This window comes from Manis pentadactyla, chromosome 14 (assembly GCF_030020395.1).
Source record: "Manis pentadactyla isolate mManPen7 chromosome 14, mManPen7.hap1, whole genome shotgun sequence".
Taxonomy (NCBI): Eukaryota; Metazoa; Chordata; class Mammalia; order Pholidota; family Manidae; genus Manis; species Manis pentadactyla.
This window is the reverse complement of record NC_080032.1, coordinates 32601596-32625128: the sequence shown is the minus strand read 5'-3', so window position 1 is coordinate 32625128 and position 23533 is coordinate 32601596. Positions and strand designations below refer to the sequence as shown.

Here is a 23533-nt window from a genome sequence, read left to right as displayed (position 1 = left end):
TCATTGGCTAAACTAAGACTATCTGGAACCCAGAAAGACATAGAGCTTTCTTCTTGGTCCTTCACCTTGTAACCCATCAGTCGATGCAGTGTTCTCTCATACCTTAAAATTCTAGCGCTGCCAATTACAAGCAAGTTGTTTTCTCTGCCAATTCTTTTTCCCCTTGTCTGAAACATGTAGGTAATGGTGTCTATCTTATAATGTGAAATGAAAATGTGTGTGCAAGCACTAGCACAGTGTTAGCATCCAGCACACACCAGTTAGCTGCACCCTTGAACCTCACACCCTTGCTTTCCCTATTCACTTTCCAGCAGCCCCCCCCACAAAAAGAGCATTAAAATTAGGAGAAATGGTTAATAGGAAAGATTCTGCCTTCTATAGCTGACAATCCTACTGTTTGTACATACATTATTTATTTTATTATGAATTTACGAGTAATTTATATTTAACTTTGTGACTCTCACCTGCCAACTTCTACTATAGGCTGGCAAACAGAATGCAATGAGACGGACAAGGGTAAGAAGTGAGAGGAAATTTGAAAGGAGTAAAAGCAAGTGTCAGAAGAGGTTAGAGTGGCAATTACTGCCTCTGAAACTAACTGCATCTTCTCTGCATGTCCAGGTCCTGGCTATAATTCAAGACTTGGGCTAGTCACCACCTTCATTTTAAGCCTCCAGCCCAAACTGCTCCCCTTTCCACAAAAATCTAGCATACTCATGGCCTGAACTGCACACATTTCACAGAAACAAAAAATGTATTTATCCTGATGGCCTTATGTGGATAAAATGAACGTTCCTGTGGCCAGAATTCTCAACTGGCCCTGGCTGGCTAGCTCACTACACACATATGGGCAATACGTTTCTATAGACTCTATATAAAGAGCTCTGCCCAGTGCTCTGGGCAACATGATGGCAGAGCTTCAAGGCTGCAAGGCTGCAGGAGAGCAGAGCAGAGGCTGGAGTAGTGGCAGCACCGAGGACAGAGGCCCAGAGGACAGCAGTGTGGGCAGAGGCCCAGAGGCAGAGAATGGCTTGCTGCATGCAGACTCACTCTGAGTGAACAGGATTCTAGTGATTGACCTGCCACTGTGGAAATGAAGTGGGGTATAACCCTTTCACCCCAAGAACGTTCTACTGTCATTTCTTTGGTCACACTGAATCCATAGTGAACTTGTCCAGGGTCGAAACCCATTGGCAAGACACCTTAGATTATAGGAATCAAACATTAGACTTTTAATATATGCTTTTTTTTCTTACTGAATGTTCTGGTCTACTCTGAGATATTGAAACCTTAGGTAATTAATTTTAGAAGTATAATACAAAATTAAAAGAAGAAATTAAATTAATATTTCCATGGAAAATCTGCAAGTAAAAGTGGTTTCTTTTATTCCCACACAAGACATTCTTAATGCACCATCAGTAATATTAACACAGTTATGTGCAGAATAAAACTAATTAGGCTAGCTTTAGTAATAAGAAAGGACAGATTCCACTCCAAAGTAACACATACATGAGGAGTACTTAATTTTAAGTAACCAAACACCTTTGCTCTCTCTTTTCTAAAACATACAATGAGAAGAATGATAAAGTTTTACATTTGCAGGTCTACATAGTCATAAATATTTTAATTCTGGTTGTGCCTTAAAATGCTGCTTTTGAAGGGATTTGCTTATGAAAGTATCCTCTTCAGCAACAAACAGGCAGTGGTTCTTAACTCAGCAGGGATCACAGACTCCTTTGTGAATCTAATGACGAAATACCCATGGGCATTTCACATGAAAATATACGTATCTTCAAAACTCTGCATGAGATTTTAAGGCGTCTTGCCCTAATCCCCAACCCTATTCACACACCAAGTTAAAAAAACCCTGGGCAGGTGGGCACTTATCACCACTGAAAAAAAGTTCAAATTCAGGAGTAATTCACACAAATATTCTACTGTTAGCTAACAAATTTGGGAGTGGTGATAGAAGACTTGAAAAGGAACTGAGAGAACTAAAAAATAAATAATTTTCAGAGGAGATGAAAGAATGTCTTGGGTCATCTCTCACCTGCTGACTTAGTTTTTTAAAAAAGAGAGAGAAGGAAGGAGGGAAGGGTGGGTGGGGGGAGAGAAGGAGATTGGGAAATGGGGAGAAGGGGAATGAGGGAGAAAAGGAGAGAGAGACAAACTGAGGGAGAGAAGAGCAAACCCACAGAAAGAAAACACTCATTCACTCAGTCTTTCTTGGTCAGGAGCATTCATGAGATGAGTAAGTACGAGGATATAGACTTGTTACAACAGAAAATGGTTGGACTCCAAGTACACATTTGGTCCACTACAAACAGAGGAGACATGCTCTGACCTTTAGGTTCAAACATGCCAAACACTCCTACTTTGCAAACTATTAGTCAATGTTTTACTTTAAGATTGCGCTATTTCAGCAATGGATCACAACATGCAGGACAGGCAATCCTGGCCTACCAGCCACTTCTGAATCTGCCCCCATTTCCGATCGAAGGAATAATGAGAGTGCTACAAATGCAAAAGTTTCATAAACTGAACAGTTTCCGACATACTGCATTCCCCCAAAAAGTCTTAATCATATACATTTGCCCTGAAGATCACTGATCACTGACTCAAAGTTACACATTCAAATACAGAAAATTACTAAGCTAAAAATGTTCAATAATAAAGAGACATATGGTTTTTGGTAGTTTAGAGGACCATAAATAGCATGTATATTTAATAATTATCTCCTTATAATTTACTGTAATTTTTAGGAGTATAAAAGACAATGCATTGGAACATTTCCATTTCAAACCAAGAGTACATGCAGTATTTGAACAATACATGAAATTAAAAAATCAGCAACACTACCAGCTGTTTCTGGTTTTGGTGTTGAGCTGTGATAATATGGAATCTATATCCTCCTCTTAACCAACTTAGAAGACCCACCACCAATATAAAAATGACGTGTTTAACACTACCCTGCAAGCTTTTTCCCCTTCAAACCAATACAGTATCAGAAATAGTCTTTATGGGAATTTGCAGAGCCAAGCTAATGTTGGAAGGAAACCATAAGAAAAAACTGTTTCATTTTAAATAGTCCAGTCTCTATATGCCTACTTTTAAAAAAGAATTTTTTTTGCTTTTCTTTCTGATAAAAGCATATTGAAACTTATGAACTATAGAAAACAAAACCAATCATAATTCCATCACAAAGTATTGATAGTAATCACTTCTTCCTAGTAGTTTTTGACCCTATATATAAATACTAGCTTTTGTAACACAAAAGTAGAGTCCTACCAGTCTTATAGTTGCTTTTTTTCCCTTACACAAATATTTTTCTCCATTATTAAATATGCTTAAAAACCATAAGGTTGAATGACTTCAGTGTTTTACTATGTAGATAGCATAATGTATGTAATTGAAATTCTAGGACATGTAGTCTATAGTAAATCTCTTTGTCGTCTCTAAGCCTACTTAAGCTAATATAAGTAAAGCACTTAGAGCACCATAACAGCTTAAAACAATGTGCACATAGTAAGAGCTATGTAAGTGCTTGCTGTTAAACAATTTAAAACAAATATCACATTTAATGTGCTGACACAGAACGGTCTGTTAAAATACACCAGTGACAGACAGTAACTGCACTAGTGGGGGAAAAGATTTAATAATATGGGTAACTGTTGAGCCACTGTGTTGTATGCTTGAAACCAATATAAGATTGTATGTCAATATACTTCAATTAAAAAGTAAAATAAAATAAAAATAGAACACATACATCAGGTTATACTATTCTCAGTGTTTCAAAGGGAACCAGACTTCAGAAGTAAACTAGCCAAGTACTGATTTTTTTGAGACTAGAACAAAATCAGGGTTATTCCCCCAAATTACCTCTTTTTGCTGTCGTTCCAGCTCCCTCATGCGTATATCTCTTGCTTCTGCCCGGGCAGCCCGCTTTGCTGCCAGCCTGGCCTCTGCCTGCAAAGTAACATAAAGATTTGGCTTTATTTAAAAACAACAATAACCACCACCACCTCAATATGAGTTTTGAGGAGAAGAAGCAATTGGGACATTACCTGCCAAGGGGTGTAGGGGGTTGAGATATCACTCTCAGCAGTCTAACTTCCCCAGTCAGTGCCTATACACGCCTTTCCCGGTCACAGAGTTTCTCCTGAAATCTGGGCCTTTACCTCTAACTGCCTGCCTTGATTACACATTCAAAACATTTCACACAATTCATTATATGTCTCTCCAATATTTCCCTATCAATTCAGTCATACAAATGATTTCCCTAGAATTTATTTCCCTATCAATTCAATCATACAAATTAGAAACTTTATTACCACCCTCAGTTTCATTTTGGACTTTGCCAATATTTAGTCTCCAGGACTGTCAATTCTCTACCACCAAGTTTCTCTCAAACCCATCTTGGCCTTTCTTACTGTTTCTGTTTGTTTCAGGAACTCTTCATCTCTCTCTTTAAATTGCTCTGTAATTCACATGCCATCAAATTCACCACTTAAAAGTATACAATTCAGTGGCATTTAGTACATTCACAAGGTTACGCAACCACTACTACTACTTCCAGGACATTTTCACAACCCCAAAAAGAAACACCATCCCCACAGCAGTTGCTCCACATTGCACCCTCCCCCAGCTCCTGCCAACCACTGCCGTAAGCCCTGTCTCTCTGATAATCTATCCTGGAGACTTCCTGTAAGTGCATCACACAATAAGAACTCTTCACCGCTTGCTGGGGTACTGCTGATGCCCCAAATCCATTTACCTGCCTCCAGAATCTACCCTATCATTCATCTTCTACATTGTTATGTGACTATCAATCTGCTTTCAAACACCTTTCTGATCATGTCATTCTGCTGTGTAAAATCCTCCACTGGCTCCCCATTACCAGACTAGCACAAAGAGAACAGAGAGAGGAAGCAAGGCAAAACTAGAAATAAGGCTCCTCCCAGTCAGGCCCACCTTTCTTACCAGGACTTGCCCCCACGTACCACTGCGTCTTATCTCCCTGCATTCCGGGACTCTGCTGCACTCCACTAAGCCTCCCTTCAGACTGTCTGCTTGGCAGGAGGTGTCTCCCGCCTTTCTTATCCAGCTAAAATATGACCTGCATATTTTAAAGTGAAGATTCTCCCATTCCATCTTTTATACTCTCTTGTGGCTTTACTACTATATTAAAATAACATGCTTTCATCACCCACAACTTCCATGCCTCAATGTCTGCTAAATAAACAAAAGAATTTCAGGCCATGGGCCAAAATATCAAGAAAACGAGACCAGGAAATAGTTTGATGTACCACATGAAACTTAAAAATCTTCTTTCTGGTTTCTGTCTTGCAGTGGCTTCCTCTGTTCTTGGCCACATCCTAACTCTGATTCAGATCCTGGCTCCCAGTAACTGCAGTAGTCACTCCCTCCTGTTGCTATACTTGTACCCACGTCTCACACGAAAAGGAGACTCAGCCAGCGTTGAAAAGGTCAGCATGCTGGGTGCTGAAAATACAGAGTAAGGTGTGACATCTCTGCCCTGGAGAAGTTCACCATCTAGTTGAGGGAGACAGAAACACAATGCTGAAAGGGAAGGAAGCATGCAGGAGGGAGCGATTTGCTGTGCCTGCCAAGGTCACAGCAGGCTGCTGACTTATTCCACCACCCCAATTTTGGCAATTTCCCAGTGTACTTGACTGGCCTTTTAGTAGTAAAAACTCTGCAAATCAAACTGCAATTTACCAACCTCAAGCTCTAAACACTGACATGATCAGAGCAATTAGTCTTCTTATATGAATTTTACATTGGCCTTTATCTTTAAAACACCTATACTCCACCTTCTTTACCCCTCAGACTATAAGTGGACACCACTTTCTTACTACAGTTTGTATTTTATAGAAAATAACTTCAAGGTTAAGCTATGCTTCAGCAGGTAGAAAATGCAGTTTTAAATTACAAGTACCATTTTTCTGGGGAAAATTTTCAAACCTTTTTTTAAGAAAGCCATAACAATGTGTAGGAATTTTCATTTCCATGTGTAGTTAACTTGAATAACATAGGGGTTGGGATACTGACCCTCTGCACAGTAAAAAAATCCCAAAAAGCAGCTTTTAACTCCCCCAAAATTTAACTATTTGTAGCCTGCTATTGTCTGGAAACCATAATGATAACCTAAATATCGGGGTTAACACATATTGTGTATGTTACATGTACTACATACTCTATTCTTACAACAAAGTAAGCTACAGAAATGTTATTTTTTTTAATTGCCACAAATCTCCAAAAAACTTTCCAATATATCTATTGACAAAAATCCACATGTAAGCAGACACATGCTGTTCAAGGATCCACCATGTTAGCTGCATACTTGAAGCCTCCCTTAGAAATTTATGGAGAATGTCAATTTCACCCTTCTAAGATCTGTGGCCAATTCTGCTCAAGAACTAAAACGGGACATTTCTCACCAAACCTAAATTATAGGTAAGTAGAATCTATTCTTTAATAAGACTGCTTTCACAACAAAAGGTAAGGTAACTCTGCATAACAGAAAGAACATGGGCTTCAGAGCCACCAAACAGCCTTCTCTCTGTCACTCAGCCAAGTTTATGCAAAACTCAGATGTTACCTCCCTTGGAGGTGGTAATGAAGAAGGCCAGGCCACTTTATGACAAGCTTAAGAAAGGTAAACAGGATTTACAACTACTTCATCTGTTTTTTTCTATACATTGCTACCAGATGTCTAAGGCAAAACTGACAGTAGGGGTTGCAAAGAGCTAATGGAGATTCTGATCTAGCAGACAAAATGTGCTCTATACTTACAGTGGTATATTTTTAAATAGACAAATTATAGGTACTTCTAGGGAGTAACATGAACACTTTCCTCTCAGAATACAACTGCATGAAAGAGCTACTATAGATTTGTTCCAACACACACTCACAGATATAAAATAAATGGGCCTAACAATAAAGGATCACAAAGATTGAAGCAAGTTCAAAGCAAAGATGGTAAAAAGTAAAAAATTAAACATAGAATTACCACTTGATCCAATAATTCCACTTCTGGGTACATACACAAAATAACTGAAACCAGGGACTCAGACAGATATTTGTACACCGTGGTTCATAGCAGCATTATTCACAACAGCTGAAAGGTGAAAACAACCCAAAATGTCTACCAACAGATGAATGGATACACAAAATGGGTTATATACATACAAAAGAATATTATGCAGCTTTCAAAAGGGAGATTTTGACACATGCTACAACATGGGTGAATCTTAAAGACATTAAGTGAAATAAGTGAGATATAAAAGGACAAATATTATATAATTCTGTTTATCTGATGTATCTAGAATACTCAAATGCCATGAGGATAAAAGTTGAATAGTGATTTCTAGGGTTAGGGGGAAGAAAGTAGTGAGTAGTTATTACTTAATAAGTATAGAGTTTCAGTATTAAAATGAGGAAAAAGTTCTGGAGATGGATGGTGGCAATGGATGCACAACAGCATTAATATGCTTAATGCCAAAAAACTCTATATTTAAATATGACTAAAATGGTAAATTTTATGTATATTTTTACTGTAAAAAAAAGTTAAAATTAGCATTCAATAGGAAGTCATTTAAGTACTTAAGAGGCTGAAATCATTTAAGTATTTGTAGGATGTTTAAAGTGATTTGACCCAAACTTTTAAAATAAAATTAGCAGAAAAATTCAGGAACTTTAAATTCAAGTTCAGAAATTACTTGTGAAATCAATAGGTCAAAGGATCAGGTTTTTAAAAATTAATCATTATGCTTTCAAATACTGAGTACACGAAAGCTTGTTAAAGGAAATAATATGCATTTGGACAGGTATAGAAATGTATTCTTCCACTTGAGCAGTGAAAATGATGACACAAAAAGGCAAAAATCTACTTAAAATGAAATCCACTTCTCACTAAATGCTTGGGGCAAACGGAAAAGTAAAATCACAGCAAAATCATGGGTCCTGACCACCCTGGAAAAAATGCTTTATGTTGTTAACTTATAAACCTTCTGAAATTGTGGAATGTTCACTTTATCACTCAACTAATAATTAGTAATCATACGATGATCACTATGAACGAACTAACAGGAAAAGATGGGGACTAAACATGTACTAGGGTTTCAGTACTTCTACACTAGGGACTTTTCCTTTACCATCAGAATTCTGTATTATGCTCTTTTGGAGTTTCAGAAAACAGAAGTAGATGAAATGTGATAAAAAGAGAAATAACTCCATTTTAAAATGGGCAAAGGATTTAAAAAGACATTTCTCTAGAGATATAAAAATGGCCAATAAGTTCATAAAAAGATACTCAACATCATTAGTCATTATGGGATGTAAATCAAAAGAACATGGAAATACCACTTCATACCCAGTAGTATGGCTATAATAAAAAAATTTTTAAACAGAAACTAACTTGTGCTGGCAAAGATGTAGAGAAATCAGAACCCTCCTGCATTGGTGGTAGAGTATAAAAAAGACAGGTTAGCAGCTCCTCAGAACCTTAAACACAGACCACAGACCCAGCAACCACCTCTAGATATGTACCTTAGAGAAATAACACATCTGTCCACACAAACACTTGTACAAGAATGTTCATAGCAGCAGCATCCATTATAGCCAAAAAAGAAAAAAGCTAACAATCCAAAAGTTCATCAACTGATGAGTGGATAAATAAAATGTGGGATAGCCATACAACGGAATTTTATTCAGTCATAAAAACTGGGTGAAGTGGAGGAGGGAAGGAAGATGGCAGCATGAGTAGAGCAGTGGAAAACTCCTCCCAAAACCACATATATCTATGAAAATAAAACAAAGACAACCCTTCCTAGAATAAAGACCAGAGGACACAGGACAATATCCAGACCACATCCGCACCTGAGAGAACCCAGCACCTCGCGAAGGGGGTAAGATACAAGCCCCGGCCCCGCGGGAGCCGAGCGCCCCTCCCCCCAGCTCCCGGCGGGAGAAGAGCAGGCAGAGCGGGAGGGAGACGGAGCACAGGACTGCTGAACACCCAGCCCCGGCCATCCGGGCCAGAGTGCAGACACGGTACGTGCCCAGGGGGCCCTGGATGCTAGGGAAACAGGGCAGCAAGAACAGTGGAGCGGGCACCGGAGGCCTGGCGCCGGAGGACACCAGAAAAGCACACGACAATTTTTTTTTTTTTTGGGGGGTTTTGTTTTGGTGAGTGCTTTTTGGAAGTCTTAAAGGGATAGGGACCCCAATACTAGGGAAACAGGGCAGCAAGACCGGTGAGCAGATGCCTGAGGCTGGCGCCGGAGAATAAAGAAAAACGAGCGGCCACTTTTCTATTTTTTTAATTTAAAATTTTTTTTTTTTTTTTTTTGGTCGTTTTGTTTTGGCGGGTGCTTTCTGGAAGTCTTAAAGGGGCAGGGTGGGACACTTAATCCAGAGGTAGGGAATCCAGGGATCTCTGGGCACCCTAACCCCTGGGCTGCAGGGAGCAGGGAGGCCCCTTACGGAGATAAATAGCCTCCAGGCCGCTCCCCCTCCAACGCGACTCCACCACTTTGGAGCTGAGGCCCGAACCAGGCCACACCCACAGCAACAGCGGAGATAAACTCCATAGCAACCGGGCAGGAAGCAGAAACCCTGTCTGCGCGCAGCTGCGCAGCACAAGCCACTAGAGGCCGCTGTTCTCACAGGAGAGGAGGGCCACAAACCAACAAGAAGGGAAGTTCTTCCAGCCGTCACTCGTCCCAGCTCTGCAAACTATTCCTATCACCATGAAAAGGCAAAGCTACAGGCAGACAAAGATCACAGAGACAACACCAGAGAAGGAGATAGACCTAACCAGTCTTCCTGACAAAGAATTCAAAATAAGAATCATAAACATGCTGACAGAGATGCAGAGAAATACGCAAGAGAAATGGGATGAAGTCCGGAGGGAGACCACAGATGCCAGAAAGGAGATCACAGAAATGAAACAAACTCTGGAAGGGTTTATAAGCAGAATGGATAGGATGCAAGAGGCCATTGATGGAATTGAAACCAGAGAACAGGAATGCATAGAAGCTGACACAGAGAGAGATAAAAGGATCTCCAGGAATGAAACAATATTAAGAGAACTGTGTGACCAATCCAAAAGGAACAATATCCGTATTATAGGGGTACCAGAAAAAGAAGAGAGAGGAAAAGGGATGGAAAGTATCTTGGAAGAAATAATTGCTGAAAACTTCCCCAAACTGGGGGAGGAAATAATCGAACAGACCACGGAAATACACAGAACCCCCAACAGAAAGGATCCAATGAGGACAACACCAAGACACATAATAATTAAAATGGCAAAGATCAAGGACAAAGAAAGAGTTTTAAAGGCAGCTAGAGAGAAAAAGGTCACCTATAAAGGAAAACCCATCAGGCTAACATCAGACTTCTCAACAGAAACCCTACAGGCCAGAAGAGAATGGCATGATATATTTAATACAATGAAACAGAAGGGCCTTGAACCAAGGATACTGTATCCAGCACGACTATCATTCAAATATGATGGTGGGATTAAACAATTCCCAGACAAACAAAAGCTGAGGGAATTTGCTTCCCACAAACCACCTCTACAGAACATCTTACAGGGACTGCTCTAGATGGGAGCACTCCTAGAAAGAGCACAGCACAAAACACCCAACATATGAAGAATGGAGTAGGAGGAATAAGAAGGGAGAGAAGAAAAGAATCTCCAGACAGTGTATATAACAGCTCAGTAAGCGAGCTAAGTTAGGCAGTAAGATACTAAAGAGGCTAACCTTGAACCTTTGGTAACCACGAATTTAAAGCTTGCGATGGCAATAAGTACATATCTTTCAATAGTCACCCTAAATGTTAATGGGCTGAATGCACCAATCAAAAGACATAGAGTAATAGAATGGATAAAAAAGCAAGATCCATCTATATGCTGCTTACAAGAAACTCACCTCAAACCCAAAGACATGTACAGACTAAAAGTCAAGGGATGGAAAAACATATTTCAAGCAAACAACAGCGAGAAGAAAGCAGGGGTTGCAGTACTAATATCAGACAAAATAGACTTCAAAACAAAAAAAGTAACAAGAGATAAAGAAGGACACTACATAATAATAAAGGGCTCAGTCCAACAAGAGGATATAACCATTCTAAATATATATGCACCCAACACAGGAGCACCAGCATATGTGAAACAAATACTAACAGAACTAAAGGGGGAAATAGACTGCAATGCATTCATTCTAGGAGACTTCAACACACCACTCACCCCAAAGGATAGATCCACTGGGCAGAAAATAAGTAAGGACACGGAAGCACTGAACAACACAGTAGAGCAGATGGACCTAATAGACATCTATAGAACTCTACATCCAAAAGCAACAGAATATACATTCTTCTCAAGTGCACATGGAACATTCTCCAGAATGGACCACATACTAGGCCACAAAAAGAGCCTCAGAAAATTCCGAAAGATTGAAATCCTACCAACCAACTTTTCAGACCACAAAGGCATAAAACTAGAAATAAACTGTACAAAGAAAGCAAAGAGGCTCACAAACACATGCAGCCTTAACAACACGCTCCTAAATAATCAATGGATCAATGACCAAGTCAAAATGGAGATCCAGAAATATATGGAAACAAATGACAACAACAACACAAAGCCCCAACTTCTGTGGGACGCATCAAAAGCAGTCTTAAGAGGAAAGTATATAGCAATCCAAGCATATTTAAAAAAGGAAGAACAATCCCAAATGAAGGATCTAATGTCACAATTATCGAAACTGGAAAAAGAAGAACAAATGAGGCCTAAGGTTAGCAGAAAGAGGGACATAATAAAGATCAAAGAAGAAATAAATAAAATTGAGAAGAATAAAACAATAGCAAAAATCAATGAAACCAAGAGCTGATTCTTCGAGAAAATAAACAAAATAGATAAGCCTCTAGCCAGACTTATTAAGAGGAAAAGAGAGTCAACACAAATTAACAGTATCAGAAACGAGAAAGGAAAAATCACGACGGACCCCACAGAAATACAAAGAATTATTAGAGAATACTATGAAAACCTATATGCTAACAAGCTGGGAAACCTAGGAGAAATGGACAACTTCCAAGAAAAATACAACCTTCCAAGACTGAGCCAGAAAGAAACAGAAAATTTAAACAGACCAATTACCAGCAACGAAATTGAAGCAGTAATCAAAAAACTACCAAAGAACAAAACCCCCAGGCCAGATGGACTTACCTTGGAATTTTATCAGACATACAGGGAAGACATAAATACCCAATCTCCTTAGAGTTTTCCAAAAAATAGAGGAGGAGGGGATGCTCCCAAACTCATTCTATGAAGCTAACATCACCCTAATACCAAAACCAGGCAAAGACCCCACCAAAAAAGAAAACTACAGACCAATATCCCTGATGAACGTAGATGCAAAAATACTCAACAAAATATTAGCAAACCGAATTCAAAAATACATCAAAAGGATCATACATCATGACCAAGTGGGATTCATCCCAGGGATGCAAGGATGGTACAACATTCGAAAGTCCATCAACATCATCCATCACATCAACAAAAAGAAAGACAAAAACCACATGATCATCTCCAAAGATGCTGAAAAAGCATTTGACAAAGTTCAACATCCATTCATGATAAAAACTCTCAGCAAAATGGGAATAGAGGGCAAGTACCTCAACATAATAAAGGCCATCTATGATAAACCCACAGCCAACATTATATTGAACAGCGAGAAGCTGAAAGCATTTCCTCTGAGATCGGGAACTAGACAAGGATGCCCACGCTCTCCACTTATTTAACATAGTACTGGAGGTCCTAGCCACGGCAATCAGACAAAACAAAGAAATACAAGGAATCCAGATTGTTATAGAAGAAGTTAAACTGTCACTATTTGCAGATGACATGATACTGTACATAAAATACCCTAAAGACTCCACCCCAAAACTACTAGAACTGATATCGGAATACAGCAAAGTTGTAGCATATAAAATCAACACACAGAAATCTGTGGCTTTCCTATACACTAACAATGAACCAACAGAAAGAGAAATCAGGAAAACAACTCCATTCACAATTGCATCAAAAAAAATAAAATACCTAGGAATAAAGGAAGTGAAAGACTTATACCCTGAAAACTACAAGTCACTCTTAAGAGAAATTAAAGGGGACACTAACAGATAGAAACTCATCCCATGCTCGTGGCTAGGAAGAATTAATATCGTCAAAATGGCCATCCTGCCCAAAGCAATATACAGATTTGATGCAATCCCTATGAAACTACCAGCAACATTCTTCAATGAACTGGAACAAATAATTCAAAAATTCATATGGAAGCACCAAAGACCCCAAATAGCCAAAGCAATCCTGAGAAAGAAGAATAAAGTAGGGGGGATCTCACTCCCCAACTTCAAGCTCTACTATAACGCCATAGTAATCAAGAAAGACAATTTGGTACTGGCACAAGAGCACAGCCACAGACCAATAGAACAGACTAGAGAATCCAGACATTAACCCAGACATATATGGTCAATTAATATTTGATAAAGGAGCCATGGACATACAATGGCGAAATGACAGTCTCTTCAACAGATGGTGCTGGCAAAACTGGACAGCTACATGTAGGAGAATGAAACTGGACCATTGTCTAACCCCATATACAAAAGTAAACTCAAAATGGATCAAAGACCTGAATGTAAGCCATGAAACCGTTAAACTCTTGGAAGAAAACATAGGCAAAAACCTCTTAGACATAAACATGAGTGACCTCTTCTTGAACATATCTCCCCGGGCAAGGAAAACAACAGCAAAAATGAGTAAGTGGGACTATATTAAGCTGAAAAGCTTCTGTACAGCAAAAGACACCATCAATAGAACAAAAAGGAAACCTACAGTATGGGAGAATATATTTGAAAATGACACATCCGATAAAGGCTTGACGTCCAGAATATATAAAGAGCCCACACGCCTCAACAAACAAAAAACAAATAACCCAATTAAAAAATGGGCAGAGGAACTGAACAGACAGTTCTCCAAAAAAGAAATACAGATGGCCAACAGACACATGAAAAGATGCTCCACATCGCTAATTATCAGAGAAATGCAAATGAAAACTACAATGAGGTATCACCTCACACCAGTAAGGATGGCTGCCATCCAAAAGACAGAGAACAAAAAATGTGGAGAAAGGGGAACCCTCCTACACTGCTGGTGGGAATGTAAGTTAGTTCAACCATTGTGGAAAGCAATATGGAGGTACATCAAAATGCTCAAAACAGACCTACCATTTGACCCAGGAATTGCACTCCTAGGAATTTATCCTAAGAATGCAGCAATCAAGTATTAGAAAGATCAGTGCACCCCTATGTTCATCGCAGCACTATTTACAATAGCCAAGAATTGGAAGCAACCTAAATGTCCATCGATAGATGAATGGATAAAGAAGATGTGGTACATATACACAATGGAATACTACTCAGCCATAAGAAAAGGGCAAATCCTACCATTTGCAGCAACATGGATGGAGCTGGAGGGTATTATGCTCAGTGAAACAAGCCAAGCGGAGAAAGAGAAATACCAAATGATTTCACTCATCTGTGGAATATAAGAACAAAGGAAAAACTGAAGGAACAAAACAGCAGCAGAATCACAGAACTCAAGAATGGACTAACAGGTACCAAAGGGAAAGGGACTGGGGAGGATGGGTGGGTAGGGAGGGATAAGGGGGGAGTAGAAGAAGGGGGGTATTAAGATTAGCATGCATGGGGGGGTAGGAGACAGGGGAGGGCTGTACAACACAGAGAAGGCCATTAGTGATTCTACAACATTTTGCTATGCTGATGGACAGTGACTGTAAAGGGGTTTATAGGGGGGACGTGGTATAGGGGAGAGCCTAGTAAACATAATATTCATCATGTAAGTGTAGATTAATGATACCAAAAAAAAAAAAAAAGGCAGTTCCTGTTTGGTGACCTCCAATGAGTTCTACACAAGGGTATAAAGGGCATATAAAAGTGTAGGCAAAGGGTCTGTTTGCATTTATACAGAAGATCAAAGCCTAATTGGGCTACCCCGAAAATGAACTAAGGTACGATATGAAAGAGAACTTCCAACATCAGCACTCTCTGGAAGACTCATGCCAGAAGATGATCATCAAAAAACCCCAACAAAGATCCACGCACTGCTACAGGTGTAGATGCACTCATCCCACCAGTTCCTGGAGTTGCCATGGGAATGAAGAAGGAGCTATCTAAGCTGGCCTGTGCATACAGTAAAACAACAAATTTGACTGGATCTATACTGTTGGAACTCAACCAAGAATTAGGAGAAGTGCAAATTGTAGCGCTCCAAAAATCTTACAACTACAGACTATTTACTGTTAAAAGAACATAAGGGATGTGAACATTCCCCAGGAATGGGTTGTTTTAATTCGTCTGATTTCTCTCAGATTGTTCAAGTTCAGTTGGACAATATCCACCATATCATAGATAAGTTTTCACAAATGCCTAAGGTGCCTAACTGGTTTTCTTGGTTTCACTGGAGATGGCTGGTAATTACAGGTATGCTTTGGTTATGTAACTAAACTCCTATTATGTTAATGTGTGTGCGCAATTTAAGTAGTAGCTTAAAACCTATACATGCTGAAGTTACTCTACAAGAAGATATGTCAAAGAAATAATCAATCTTCCCATGTTTTCTTCCGCCTGCTACTTCTATAGCTTTTCTTCTTCCTTCCTAATTACAACCCTTAAATAGAATTCGTGCCTCATATCAAATTTACCGAGTATCATAATTCTTCCAAGTGGTAAAGATACCTCAAGACAAATGCTGGGCATAGAAGATACAGAGCATAAATATGCAAAGAAATAAAAAGCTAACCATTTCAAACAATAAGGCTTCTCTCTCACTTACCAACTTTACATTTCCCTGTATGGCCCCAGAAGATGACTGGTTAGCCAGAGACGGGTAAGATTCCTCAAGGGAGGAACAACCTAAGACAGGCACAGTCGCAGGGGGGTAATAAGGTGAGAAATTGGGGATCAACAGAGGTGAGGCTTAGAACCTCACCCCTCCGTTCTGAGAGAAATCTTCTGCATACGCGGATGTTTTATTGCCCATGTCTAGCTTGGATTAATACATAGTCTACAGGCACACACCTGATCATCTACATTTGCTCTCTTACAACACTAAACTATGTTTTCTACCTTTATCTTGTATCTACCTACCACTTCAGCATTTTATTAAAAATAATAATAATAAAGAGAGAAATGTGGTATCCACAGATAAATCAAGTATAAAAATCAAGTGAGTATTCATATTTGAACTGACTGTTTAGAGTTCATAATGCATGAGCAAAACCGAAGGTTTCTGTGATGGCTGCCCTTGTACTGTTCACTATGTAACTTATTCATTATGTAAGAATTTGTTCTACAAGTTAGAACTTGTTTGTTATGCCTCAGAAGATTGGAGACTGACGAAAATTAGGCTCGGGGTGGATTAATGATTGTACATTGAGCATTGACTCCCCTATACAGAATTTTATTGTTGTTAACAACCATTTGATCAATAAATATGAGAGATGCCCTCACAAAAAAAAAAAAAAAAAAAAAAGACAGACTTCCAATGGTAAAATAAATAAGTAACCGGGATGTAATGTATAGCATAAGGAATATAGTCAAGATATTGTAACAGCTTGGTAGGGTGATAGCTGGAACCTAGAATTATGTATATAAATGTTTTATCACTGTGTTGTACACTTGAAACTAATGTAATGTAATACTGTGCGTCAACTACCCTTCAATAAAAAATGATTATTTAACAAATAAATAAATAAATAAATAAAATAAATAAAATAAAATAAAATAAAATAAATAAAAAAAACATGGTAAGAGAAAGCAGCCAGACACAAAAGGTCACACATTGCATAATTTCATTTATATGAAATGTCCAGATAGGCAAATCCAGGGATATAAAGTAGATTACTGATTGCCAGGGGCTGGAGCAATGGGGAGTTGGAGAGTGACTGCCAATTGGTATGGGATTTTTTTTTGTGCTGACAGAATGTAAAATGTGGCAAGTATAAAATGGCAGTGGTTGCACATCCTTATGAATATACTAAACACCACTAAAACTGTATAGTTTAAAATGGTGAATTTTATAGTATGTAAATTATATCTAAATTAAAAAATGTTAATAAATGAGACAGTACATTAAAAAATGCCTAACTTAAACAACATGGATGGATCTAGAGGGTATTATGTTCAGTGAAATATGCCAAGCAGAGAAAGACAAATACCATATGATTTCACTTATTTTTAGAATATAAAAACAAAGCAAAACAAAAGCAACAAAACAGCAGTAGACTCACTCAGACACTGAGAAGTGACTAGTGGTTGCCAAGGGGGAGGAGCTGTCGTCGGGAGCAGGGAGGGTGAGGGGAATAAAGAGGCACAATAATTCGCAATCACAATATAAGTTGATCACAGGGATGGCAGTATAGCATGGAGAATACAGTCAATGATTTTGTAACATCTTTCCACGTTGTCAGATAGTAACCGCACTAGAAGGAGTGAGGATTTAATAATATTGGTTAACTGTTGAACCACAGTGTTGTATATTTGAAATCAACATAACATTATATATCAACAATACTTCAATTTTAAAAATATACATATGCCTGACAGTGACTGCATTAGGGTATGGGTGGGGACTTGATAATATAGGTAAATGTAGTAACCACATTGTTTTTTCATGTGAAACCTTCATAAGAGTGTATATCAATCATACCTTAATAAAAAATTTAAAAATATATATATTTATATATATATATATATATATACACATATGCCTGGGTTAAATAAACTGTAAAATATGTAAAATTCAAACACATAAAATTTAATATGTAAAATGGGGGAAAGGGAACCTCATGATTTAGCTAAGTTTGGAAAATGCCAGGTTAAACTTGTTTTAAAATCGATCTTTAATAACATGTTCTCAATCTCTAAGAAAAGGATAAAAAGTATTTCCCAGACTTACCTAACCCCATTACCAAATAAACCCTAGGTATGTATGTATTCAAGGATCTCACATTAAGGAAATAATGATTAGGCTTATGGCAATATATCAGAATCCAATTCAAATTGTACTAATTCTCTTAGGGGGGAATCTCTCTTTCCTTCCTATTTATAAAACATTTAAATAACAGTATCAGAATAATCTCCTCATAATCAAAACTCAAGCTTTCAAGATGATGGGGAAGATGAGACCTCACACTAATAATACCTACCATCATTTGATCACTTACTTAGCAAAGCTAGGTACATATTTTCATTTACACAAAGTAACCCCTTGAGGTACAGAAAGACTGAGTATCTTGTCCAATATCCCCTAACTGGCAAGTACTAGAGCTGAGGTCCACATCCTAGGAATCTGACACCAGTTAATGTTCTTACCACACCTTATTTCTGCATATCTTAAGTATAAGAGTGCATCCTTAGACAAATAATAGTTTATTTTGAAAGAATTATCCCAGGGTTTCGATACAGTTTAAGTCCTCTCTTCCATGAAGCCTCATCATTCTGGTGCTGTTACCCTTTGACAATGGCCGTGCCCCAGATGCAGGTGAGCCTCCCTTTGCTGTGCCCAGTCTTTCCTTTCACCTTTTTACTCCACATTTCCAACTACCAGCCAAGGAGAATGACTCAAGTCTACCATCTCAAGCTCTGACCAAAATCAAAGCCTCCTCCATTCCTGTCTAATGGGTCTCTTGTTATAAATTAAGAGTGAGTAAGTGCAATCTTGTCTTCTCCCACTGAGCAGGCACTGCTTCCCTATTTTTTCCAATCTCCAGAAATGAAATCCATCACATTTGTTAAAAATCCAAGATCTCAGGGCCTTCTACTTCCTGACTAAATCTTCCTTTACAATATCCCTTGACTCCAACCTTTAATTTCCATTCCAACAGACCCTGCCTCTCCCGAGTGGGACTACACAATGAAGTACAATTCATTTCCAAATTTACATGTCACTTTCCCCAGTTCTCCTAGCCTTGCTATGCCATAGTACACACTGTTGAATTATCTGCCTGAAACATTAAGGAACAATCACGATAAACCATCTGGAAGTAAAATATGATTAGCCATAATACATTTTATGTAGCCCAATACCTAAAGCATCCTTACACTTTCTGAATATGAAATTTGGATTGTTACTACTTCAGTTAAATAAACATAGGAGAACAGGCTAAAATAGATTCACTGTGGCTTCCAGCGGCATTCCAAATCAAAAATTCAACTAAGGCCAACCCTATTATAAATTTTCCATCTCTCTCTGATGAGTTTACAAATAAGGGAGGATCTATTTGACCTACTGGCCAGGTGCTTGCTGTTTCCTTGGAAAATAATCCACAAGTCAAACTTCATTTGGGATTATTATTTGAAAAAAAATAGTTATGTTTATTTAAAAATAGTTAGGATCCATCATCCTAAGATTCTAGTTGAGACTTAATTATAAGTTATTTAACTTAATGTAAATATAAAACAAATACCCACACACATATCCCTTCTGATAACCCCCTTCATGCTACAATGAGGACTCCATCCTCCCTCCCCAGGGATCTTGCCTCACGATCTGATCTCTCTTCTCTATCTCCATTCTCTCCCTCTATTGGTTTATTCTTCTCATTGTAAGTTCAAATTCCCCCCCATCTTTAAAAAACAAATCAATGCAAACAAACAATTCCAACCTGGTTCAATTCTGCCTCATCTTCTCTTTATAGCTCACTTCTCTCACACCTCCCTCCTCACGTCACATTCCATTCTTTGAAAAAGATTGCATGCTGGCTTCTCCCAAATTATTTTACTGAAAGTGCTCATGCAATGTCTCTAATGGCACCTAACTACCAAACCCAATAGAATTTTTTATTCTTTCTTATCTCACTTACCCTTTTTGGACTTTCGACATCGCTAACCACTCAATTCCTTCTTACAGTTCACCACCTGGTTTTCTGCAATACTAATTCCTCCTGGCTTGCCTCTTGACTCTCTGACCTCTCTTCATCAGAATCCTTCACAGCTCATTTTTCTCAGCTAGCTCCTTAAATTTTAATATAACCAAAGCTTCCAGGCTTGATCCTCCTCTTTTCACTCTATGTTCCCTCCCTGAGAGATACTGACAACCGTAAATGTTTATGTCCAACCGGTGCTGATCCAACTGGCTACCCAACATCGGGGCTGTCCCACTGGGGCCTCAGACTCAATATATCACAAACTGGATTTATAGTCTTTCCCTTAAACTTCTTCCTCTTTTATGTTCCCTGGTAGCTGTCCCATTACCCAAAACCTGAAATGAAGCATAAGGCTTCTCCCTCTTTTCTACCTTCCTTCTACATCCAGTCACTAAATCTCAGCTGCCTCCATCAAGCTCCTATCTCTTCACTGTTTCTTCTAACCCAACCTCCCCTCCGTTTCCACGATCACTGCTGTAATTCAGCCTCTCATCACCTCTCACCAAGATGATTGATTACAGCACCTTCCTAATTAGTTTTCTGCCTCCTACCAGTCACTCTCACATGGTGGCTAAAGCAATTACACTATAATTCAAATCTGAAAAGGGTTCTACCTTTCAACAGCTCCCCCAGTTTCCTCAGCACACAAATGCCTTCTTGACTGGCTCCTACTTCTCTCTAGCACTATCTCCTCCCATTTTCTTACTTCCGTCCAACCATGCTGAGTTATGATTCTGGCAATTTTCCCACATGGGTCTAGTTATTTCATACCCCATGCCTGCAGAGTGCTTAGAAATCAATACCCAAAAACCCATGAAGCAATACTGTTTATGGAGAAGTGTAGACAGGAAAGATATCTTATGATTTTATTACAGTGGCACCCTATTTGGTAGAGGGAGATAGGCCTCGGGCCTATAACAAAGGGCCTCAAACTGGGTTCATAATGTCTTCTTTCTCCCTTCTTTATCATTTTTAAGAAAATACCTAAAACAATTGTCACAAAATGCTGACATCCATTAATATTGGGTGGTAGACTCATAAATCCTAGTATTATCAAAACCTGTCTGCATTTTTAATATTTTCCAAAAAGAGTAGTATATGAAGACATATACTCAAATGCCTTTAAAAGAAGGGAAAACTTTAGCTTTAAAACTTCTGTCCTACTGAACATGTAATAGATTTAAGGGAAGCAAACTAAAATTTCAATATTTGACGGAAATGCAGTGAACCAAGCCAAGTGTGGAATTGCCAGTCTGGATGAATATCCATAATATAAAATCCATGCAACTAGCATGAGTAAGAAAGAGAAGGTACAACCTTTACTTTTAAAACTATCCTTTAATTTCAATAAATTTGAAACATAACATTCTAGAAAGTGACACAGTCAAGGAAAATGACTAATTCAGGTAGCTAAGACTCAGCATTTACTGTGTCTAATTTTGTTTATTCTTCCATGACACACATACGAAGAGAACACTGAAAGATAAATCAAGAGACATAATATTTATTGTGTTGCTATGGTTTCCAAATTAACAAATAAAAATCATTACTCATGTCCTACAACTTCCCTTTAGAAAATCTTAGGTGTCATTTTTTAAATTTCATCAATACAATTATGTTTAGCCATTTTTTAAAAAGCTTTTGGTAGTTGAAGACCAATTATATAAATTTTTCCAAACATAAACATCAATATGTATCAGATAAGTATGTATTAGATTTTAACCCAATATGCATTAGATTTTAACCCCTTTTCTTCTGATATCAAAAATTCTATCTTCCTTTTAGTCAAAGACCTTTTGACAGCAAAATCTCCTTTTGGAATGAGAGAGAAAATTTAAGAATACAGACTTTATTACTGAAGTCCAAATACAACCTAATAAATAGATAGCACAAGACAACTGAAACTTTGGATCTGCAGGAGCATATCTAAACAAAGGGAAAATGTGAATCTTAGTTCTAATAGAAATACTCTCCTGGTGGGGGGGAGTTGCAAATAATATCTTCACATTAGGTTAGTAATTCTGTGCTATTAGAAATTTTTTTCTCAAATTCCTGTAAGTCACAGAATGGTGAAAATTATGACACTGAACATCACACCAAATATTTTTCAGTCACACTGACACAAAACCAAGTCTTTGGGCTCAGTAATCCCCTGTTAATTCTGGTTAGGGGGATAAATCGAGGAACAGGAAGATACTGAGAGTAAAGCTGGTCACCACACAGCCAGGACTCTGCTTGACAGAGGGGAGCCACCCAACCATATCTCCCACCTTCCTTTGCCTTAGTTCCAGTAGGTAAATGGGGAAAAAATGGAGAGAGGTCTGCACTTGATGGGAATTGGCGGCATTCATGCACTAATGCCACTGGAAAGAATCCTAAATGACCAAAAACAACTTACATTTGCTCTTTCAAAGGGTTTGTGATAAAAACAGTAAGTATAAAGGGACTTTTTTTAACTGGGTAAAAATGAAAGAAAAACATTCATATTTTTCATAACTCTGAAAAATTAGCCCACATTTCATAATATTTTAATAAATTTTTTGTGTACTACCACTGAGAATACTTAAAGGTATTCTAATTAAGAATAATTCTGCCTCCTGTGCAAATCCAATTTGCACAGAACAATCTGAACCAAACACGAAAGGCTAATCCAAAAAGTGCCAGAATTATGAGACTCAAGACTTGACCTTGAAACCTGGAGTTCTTCAGGGCTCAGCCTGAGGAGTGATTACTTTCAACTCCACACCTTCTTCTTAGACAATCTCATCCACTCTCATGATTTCAGTTTCCCTCTACATGCTTTAAAGTCTTCAATGTTTACCCACAGCCCAGACCTCTTCTTTGAGTTCTTGGTCTGTATCCCAAAACTGCCTCTTCAAAATCCCCACTGAGAGGCCTCACAGGCACCTTAAGTAAAACACATGCCAACATAAATCCATCCCTCTCCTAAGATCCTCCTCCTCCCATGCTTCCTACCAGCCACTCAGCTGCACAATCCAAAACTTTCCATCTTGGCTATTCAACTACAGCCACTCATGGCTACTCATCCCCCTGGCATCTCCATTCCAACCTCGTCTCACCACCCCCACTGCCATCACTCTAGGCCAGGCACTGCTGCCTCTACAAGCCTCATGGCTCATCTCCCCACATCCACTAAAGTTCTTTTCTGACATAACCTCCAACCTGCGGTAAAGCCTTACTTTTAAGTCACAAATCTGATCCCATTATACCCCTGCACAAAACCCTTCAATGTTTTCCCATAGCTTTTAGGACACAAACCAAAATCCCAGACGGTCTGTAACATTCCCTATCAGGGTTCTCAGCCTTGGCTCTATTGACATTTGGGCCAATTCTTTGCTTTGGGGGGTTGTCCTATGCACTGTAGCTTGTTTAGCAGCACCCCGGCCCCACCCACAACTGTGACAGAAACAAATATCTCCATTCGTCATCAAATATCCCCAGGAAGCAAAATCAGCTCGGTTGAGAACCACTGGCCTACCTGA

The 23533-nt window shown here is 38.7% G+C and overlaps 1 protein-coding gene across 35 annotated transcripts in view; it reads right to left on the bottom strand.

Annotated features, from left to right (window-relative positions):
• The window catches only part of LRRFIP2 (LRR binding FLII interacting protein 2), a 140217-nt gene that overhangs the window by 74272 nt on the left and 42412 nt on the right, over positions 1–23533 (bottom strand). For 17 of the 35 annotated variants that reach the window (XM_036921583.2, XM_036921589.2, XM_036921586.2 and 14 more), the window contains 2 exons: positions 3880–3966; positions 2464–2514 (listed from right to left, as the gene is read on the bottom strand). In XM_036921583.2, the coding sequence (XP_036777478.2) occupies positions 2464–2514; positions 3880–3966 (138 nt within the window). Of the gene's footprint in view, positions 1–2463; positions 2515–3879; positions 3967–4064; positions 4204–5306; positions 5503–23533 lie in introns of those variants that run through there. The other 18 variants (XM_036921600.2, XM_036921599.2, XM_036921582.2 and 15 more) reach the window with 6 other exon arrangements.